We start from the raw sequence: 7,515 nt of genomic DNA, 5'->3' as shown, positions 1-7,515 counted from the left end.
TTGGGTGTCCTGGGTGTCAGGAGCTGTTAGGGATGGGGTTGCACATCCCAGCCTCTTCCTGTTGGGCCTGGCGGGCTGCTGGACATCTCACTTCCTGATGCTGGGACTTGACAGCCGGATATAGGGGAGGCAGGAGGGAGGGGCTGTGTGAGCTAGCACTAAGCAGCCTGGACTATTTCTCCTCCCCCGAAAGGGAGGGAAGGCGGAAGGCTAGTGGTTGGAGGCTCCGTGGACCTCACACCCAGAGGCAGTGGGGAGCTCTCTCTCACTCCTGTGGGCACTGATCTGGCACACTCGGGCTTCAAAACAGTCCAATGCATTAGCCCCTGCCCTTCACAATTTCCAGCTGCTCTGTCTCACGCATAGTCAGATGTCCTTCCTGCCACACCTCTGACTGCAGGGCAGGGTATTTGGGATCATTGCTCCCATTGGAAAGATGAGGAAGTGAGACCCAGAGAGGTTACAATAAGCAGTCTGCCCTAGATCATACAGCAACCTGGGACCTCTAGAACCCAGGTGTCATGGAGGTGTGGATGGGTCAGTCAGAATCTCCCCAACTGTCCCGGGTGGGACAGGCTGAACACACTGGCCCTAGAGGTAAGGAACTAGGATTCAGATCCAGACTTTCCAGAAATCCCAGGCCCTCCTCTTACAAACGCTATGACTTTTTCGGGTCAGCCTCTGCAGTTGAGGCTGACGTATAAATCTGTATAAATAGGTATAACGATACCCCAACGCTGTAAGGAATAAGAGAGATGAAATATGTAAAGTGCTCAGCACAGAACCACAAAAGGAAACTTGCCTCACTAAGGTTCTCCCAAGAGACAGAAAAAGAGCCCGGGACACACAGACACATAGATAGGGAAGTAGTTAATATTCACGAAGCACTTCGTATGTGTCAGGAGCTCTTCTAAGTGCATTTAATCCTTACAAGGTCACCGTGAGGTCAGACCGGCATGATGCCCATTTTACAGATGGGGAAACGAGTGGATAAGGGACTTGCCCAAGGTCATCACCCTAGTAATTGGCGAAATCAGGATTCAAACTCCGGCAGCCTGTCCTCAAAGCCCATGAATACTGCCTCCTTAAGAGTAATGATTAATTTTTAATTAATTAATTTTTAATTAAGTATCCTATAGTTTGGGAAGCATTTTCCTACCCACTTTTGCATATGTTCCTCACCACAGAGAGGAAGGCAATTTTATTCCTAATTTATAGAGAGGAAGGCGCAAATGAGGCTGTGAAGGGAACTGACTTGCTTTGCCAAGGTCACACCACAAGGTCAGTGGCAGAAGTAGGGTTGGGATTTGGGATTTTCTGACTCCAAATCAGGGGACCCATCCCTAGCCTGACTCAGTTCCCAAGCGCCCCTCAACAGCAAGCCTTCTGGCTTCAGGCTGGAGGCGTTCTCCCCAGGACAGTTGCTCTGGCTGGGTTTCCTTCCACCCTTCAGCTGGAGGGGCCCAAGGCTGCATCCTGCACCAGCCTCCATCCCCCCACCCCCCACTCGCTATCAGACGGGAGGGGCAGGAACTCCAGGGCTGGTGGAGTTTCCGACCAGGCAGGAAAAAGAACAAAGGAACTGTGTGGGGGGAGAGGGTGGAGGGGGTTGGCCAGGAGGGTGGCAGGAGTGGAGGGGACGCTTCACCATGGAATATGAAGTCAAGAAAGGAAAAAAGGTAGGTGGGAGGTTGGGAGGGATGTCAGGTAGAGAAATGTCCCTGGAGGGAGTAAAGTGGGGAGCCCGGGTGGGGGTGATGGGCAGCGAGTGGCATAGAGTCTTCCTTCTCATTTGGAAAGACCGTCCTTCCCACCCTTGGGCAACCAGACATTTGGGCTCAAACTCCCTAACCTGTCTCCCGGCTCTCAATGGCCTCTGCCATCCCTGGAAGGGACACTCAAGCACCTTCCAGGGAAACCCAGCCAGACAGATTACTTTGGGAGATACTCTCAAACTGCTGCCACAGTTTTCCTGGGGTTTCCTCAGACTGAGGGACAGACAGACACCTAACAGACCCATTCCTCTTCTCCCTACCTCCCAGACAGAAGGACCTCAGCCAGGGCAGCTCTGTGCTATGAGGCTGTCTATCCAGGTTGAGACACCTACCTGCTCCCCTGCTGGATTCCAGCCTCGTCTGCGCCCTGCCCCCCCAGATCCTCACTCCTCCTTACTGTCAGAAGCTTTCTAGTCTGGTTCCCTGGACACCTCACCTGGTTGTCTTTGCCATTCAGGGAGTCCCTCAGATTCCAGCACCCACCCCCACCCATCCCTCTTCCCCCAAGAATCCTAGGTCAGGCTATGTGAATCGTGAGGGCTCAGAAGGGAGCCAAGACCTAGGTGCTTGTTCTCTCTTGGCTCATTCCTTCTGCAGATGTGCACTAAGAACTTATTTTGTGCCCCACACTGTGCCTGGTGCTGGTGATGATGTAGCAGTGAGCAAAGTCAGACAAGGTCTCTGCTCCCTCCCTGGAGCTCACAGCATTTTGGGGGAAGGCAACTTTGAAGAAAAGCAATTAATACAAAGTTGCATGAGAGACGCCATACGTGGTGCTGGGGTACAGAATATTAGGGGACCCAGCCCTAGCCTGGTCAGCTTGAGCTGAGATCTAATGGGCAGAAGGAGAGAGGGTAGTGAAGTGTTTAAGGGGGAGGAACAGCATGTACAAAAGCTCTCAGTGGGAAGGAATGTAGCAAGCAAGACGGCCCTGTAGCTGGAGGGCAGGAGTGAGGGGGCAGTAAGATAAGGCTGGAGAGGTGGGCAAGGCTGGACCACTGAGGGCCACAGACCAAACTTTTACCTTTACACTCCACTCACACACACATATTCACACACACAGAATAAAGTCCCGGCTCCACAGCTGACATTCAAGCCCTCTGTGACTTGTTCAACAGACCACACGCATCTTCTCCAGGCTCATCATGCTCAGCCAGCCCTGCCAGCCCCCAGACGTTCGCACATGTCGTGCCCTCTGCCTGGAACGCCCTTTCCCAGACCATGTGCTCTCATTTAGCAGAACCTCCATATATCTCATGCAGGCTCCATGATACTGGTTTTAAAATCTGGGCTGGGCACGCATCAGAATCACCTGGAGTGTTGATTAAAACATAAATTATGGGGGAGGGGGGCGCCTGGGTGGCTCAGTTGGCTGAGCAGCCAACTTCAGCTCAGGTCATGATCTCATGATTTGTGTTCAAGCCCCACGTCGGGCTCTGTGCTGACAGCTCGGAGTCTGGAGCCTGCTTCAGATTCTGTGTCTCCCTCTCTCTCTGCCCCTCCCCTGCTCACACTGTGCCTCTTTCTCTGTCTCAAAAATAAATAAACATTAAAAAATTAAAAAAAAACCCACATAAATTATTGGGTCTTACCCTTAAGCTCTGATCCAATAGGTCTGAGATGGAAAGCGAGAATACGCGTATCTCTTAAGTTCCTTGGTGCTGCTGCTGATGCAGGAACCATACACTAAGAACTGCTCTAGAGTAGTGCTTTCCTGTGAGATTTAGATTCTGTTGGGATGGGCTGGAGTCCTGGAATTGGCTTCTTTAACCTTGCTGTAGGCCATGTTTATGCAATGCCTGCTGGATTCTACTTAAACATACTTATTAACTATTTTTTTTTTTAAGTTTATTTTTACTTATTTTGAGAGAGAGAGAGAGAGAGAGAGAGAGAGAGAGAGAGAGAATGAATGAGTGGGGAAGGAGCAGAGAGAGAAAGGGAGACAGAAGATCCAAAGCGAGATTCGCACTGACAGCAGGGAGCCCAATGCAGGGCTCGAACTCACGAACCACAAGATCATGACCCAAGTCATGACGCTTAACCAACTGAGCCACCCGGGTGTCCCTACTTATTAACTATTTCTAATTTTTAGGAAAGCACAGAGAATAGCTTAACAAATATCTGTGCATTCACCACTTGGCCACATTGAATCTTTTTTTAAAGTTTATTTATTGAGAGAGAGGGAGAAAGAGAGAGAATGAGTGGGGGAGGGCCAGAAACAGAGAATCCCAAGCAGACTCTGTGCTGTCAGTGGGACTCAGTCCCAGGAACTGTGAGATCATGATCTGAGCTGAAATCAAGAGTGAGACGCTTAACCGACTAAGCCACCCAGGCACCCCTCAGCCACACTGAATCTCAATATTTTTCTTACTTGTCCCAGCCTGGACCCACTCCTTACGCCTGGGCCTGGGCCTTAGCAGGGTCTCCGCCCTCATCTGGGTGTTTAGAATGGAGATTTTAGAGCCAGACTATTGGTTCTACTGCTAATAGCTGGTGATCTTCTCGGCTAGTTCTCCCTCTGAGGCTTAGTTTCTCCATCCATAAAATGGGAATCACAGAGGTACCCCTTCTGCAGAGTCTATGAGAATTAAATCAGGTAATAGGGAAATAGTTAAAATGTTGAATGTGGATGTGCTTGATAAAGTCAGTTGCTGTTATTACTGTTATTTCTCCTGCACCCCCCCCCAGGGCTTTGTCTCCCCCATCCGGAGGCTGGTGTTCCCCAAGGCCGCGCGCCGGGCAGCCTTTCGGACCAGCGTGAGTCGCCGGCCCCTGCACTCGATGCCCCTTTATCCTCCTGACTACCTCATCGACCCCCAGATTCTGCTGTGTGACTATCTGGAGAAAGAGGTCAAGGTACGTGTGGGATGAGGAGAAGGGTGGGCAGAATCTTGGGGCAAGGGGTAAAGGAGGGGTAAGGTTTTCCTCAACTCTCTTAAGAGTCCCTGGCAGGGTCTGAAAATTGAGCTGACAAACAGATTAACAGGAGAAAAGCGTACACATTTTATTAAATGTTTACATGTCCATGAGAGCCTTCGCGAGAGAGTGAAGGCCCAAAGAAGTGACCAGAGCATGAAGCTTTTGTATCTTTTTTACAATCAGTTAATTTATGAAGAACTGACAAGGCGGAGGGGTGGGGGCTAGGGGTAGTAAAAGGTGAAGAAAGAACAAGGTTTGTTTATACAGCCTTCTCAGCCCTAAATTCCCTCATGAGAAGGATGTGTGGCTCCCTTCCGGTACAGGGAGGGTACCTTGCATGTGGGAGATTCATCTTCTGCTTTCAGGGAAGAAAGGTAGGGGTGGGGGCAGGTCAGAGGGACCTTCCTGCGTCTACCATTTTCTTCAACTTCTTCAAGCTTAGGATATTCTGTAAGCCGAGGTGCCATATTTTGGGGTAGCATGTTCTGGATCCCGTCAGGAGAGACTGCACCTCTCCCCCACACCAAGCCCTGACCAGCCCAGTCTCACACAGGGGAGGCTCAAAGGAAAGAGACCTGGGTTCAAGTTAGCCTAGCTCCTGCCTTATGCTGCAGCCCTTCAGCAAATGATGTCCATCTGCTCAGCTTCAGTGTTGTCATCCCAGCACGAGCCTCAAAACCCACCCACAAGGGAGAGCAGATGGCAAAAGCCATACCTTCCTGTGAGATTTTACTGCAATAACGTTATCGGTACTCAGTCTCCAGGGTAAAGGAACCCAGCTCAGCAAGCCACAGAGGACTTAGATCACTCAAGGCCTTTCTTCTATTTCAAGAGCACCATGGAGGAGCAGTGGAGAATCCTCATTGCCCAGGGAAGATTGCTATGGGGATAGGAGTGTCAGGTTTGACAGGCTGCCCATTTAAATGTGAGTTTCAGATAAGCAATAACTACTTGTGTCGTATTAATATGTCCCAAATATTGCATGGGACTAAAAATACTTTAGAATTTTTTGAAGTATTCACTGTTTGTGTGAAATTCAAATTTAACTGGCATCTTGTATTTTACCTGGCAACGATATATGGAGGGTAAAGCTAACAGGTGCACATAAGAACTGGGCGCTGAAATTTCATAGAGAATAAAAGAAGAAGAAAAAAGTTTGATTGGTGGGATTCACCTAGAAGAACAAAACTATTACTCCATTATTTTAACGGAAAAAGTTAATTCTTACATTGAGTAACTTAAAGTTTGTGATAACATTAAGTTATAACTAAGAATGGATGGAGAATTATTGATTGATTTGGGGCATCATTTTTTGGGTCTGGCTTCTGCGACCCCCTTAAGAGTTATTATCAGGTTATTATTAATTCAGATATGTATACTTCAGTCTATCTACATTGCCTCAGTGAGGAGGTCTGGGTCCTCCAAGGCTTCAAAGTGACTTCTCTCTGCCCTTCTCCCACCCACTCCCTCATTTTGTATCTAGTTCCTGGGCCACCTCACCTGGGTCACCTCCTCACTGAACCCCTCCAGCCGGGACGAGCTCCTGCAGCTGCTGGACACCGCCAGGGTGAGGCCCTGGAGAGGGGGGGAGGGCAGGGTCTTGTCCCTTTCGCCCTCTCCCACCCGAGTTCCTCCGGGACCCAGGAGATCCGACCCACCCCGCAGCAGTTGAAGGAGCTGCCGCTGAAGACCACGGCGGAGCAGGACAGCATCCTGAGCCTGTCGGCCCGCTGCCTGCTGCTCACCTGGCGCGACAACGAAGAGCTAATCCTGCGTATCCCCACGCACGAGATCGCCGCCGCCTCCTACCTGCAGGACGACGCGCTGCACCTGCTGGTGCTTAAGACCGGTACAGCTGCCGGGGCCTGGCCAGGGGCAGGGCTGGGAGGTGAACAGGGTGAGAAAAGACCCAGCGTCTAGTCTTGGGAAAGGCGGGGGCGGGCAGGTGGGGGTGTTGAGGATGGATGGTGTGTGATGGAAAAGGCCTGAGCACGCTACCCTGAGACGAAGGGCAGGCCATGGCTATAAGCAAGAAGTCGCGGCCCAAGGTTGAGGTTGAAGGGTGGATCGCCACCAGCCTGAGGCCAGGTGCCGGGGCCTGGGAAGGTTGGAGGAGCCCAAATTCTGAGACCTGAAGTTAAAGCGCTTGGTGAAACAGAGCGAGATCGCTGCGCTCGGAGAGAGCTCGGGCTAGCAGCCGGGTCTGATCCAGGGGCGTGGCCATACGCCAGAGAGGCGGAGCTCGCGGCTGGGGCAGCGGCGGGACAGGTCAAACCCCGCCAGGCTAGGGGCGTGGCCTGAGGCCAGAGGCGGGGTTGAGGGGAAACCGGAATCAAAGAAGAGGTCTCTGAAATTAGAGACTGGGGCCGAGGTAGGGCCAACAGAGGGAGGAGACTGCCTGGCCACCGCCCTCAGACCAGACGCCAAGCGAGGTGTGGCGGGTGGAAAAGGCCTACGGGACAAGACCAGGGTGGAGCCGAGGCCGGGGGGGTGGGCCCGAAAGTAAGGGCACGGAGCGGGGCGGGTTTGGCCTCCAGACTTAGAAGGCAGAGGTGGGGCCACGCGCCGCTCGTCCCCAGCTGGCCTCGTGGGGGGCTCTTAGCCCGGGTCTCCTGACCGCCATCCCGCCACTCCTAGGTCTGGGCGTGGACCCGGTGCCAGCCGGCGTCGACGCCAGCCCCGGCGGCGCGGGGCGCGACCCAGGCCCGCCGGGCGCGGCGCCAGAGAAACGGCGGGTGGGCACCACGGAGCGGCGCCACACCATCTGCAGCCTGGACTGGCGGATGGCGTGGGGCGGGGGCGCGGGCGCAGAGGCCCGGGC

At 52.7% G+C, this 7,515-nt stretch overlaps 1 protein-coding gene across 1 annotated transcript in view; it reads left to right on the top strand.

The window, feature by feature from the left end:
* The first annotated feature begins 1,603 nt into the window (after positions 1-1,603).
* The window catches only part of CCM2L (CCM2 like scaffold protein), a 19,911-nt gene continuing 13,999 nt past the window's right edge, over positions 1,604-7,515 (top strand). Inside the window, exons 1-5 of the mRNA XM_049650942.1 lie at positions 1,604-1,679; positions 4,464-4,631; positions 6,178-6,261; positions 6,360-6,543; positions 7,332-7,515. Of these exons, the coding sequence (XP_049506899.1) occupies positions 1,650-1,679; positions 4,464-4,631; positions 6,178-6,261; positions 6,360-6,543; positions 7,332-7,515 (650 nt within the window). The 5' untranslated portion in view covers positions 1,604-1,649. The remainder of the gene's footprint in view (positions 1,680-4,463; positions 4,632-6,177; positions 6,262-6,359; positions 6,544-7,331) is intronic.

This window comes from Panthera uncia (genome assembly GCF_023721935.1).
Source record: "Panthera uncia isolate 11264 chromosome A3 unlocalized genomic scaffold, Puncia_PCG_1.0 HiC_scaffold_11, whole genome shotgun sequence".
Taxonomy (NCBI): domain Eukaryota; kingdom Metazoa; phylum Chordata; class Mammalia; order Carnivora; family Felidae; genus Panthera; species Panthera uncia.
Note: the sequence above shows the minus strand (reverse complement) of the source record. Positions and strands in the feature narration are given on the sequence as shown.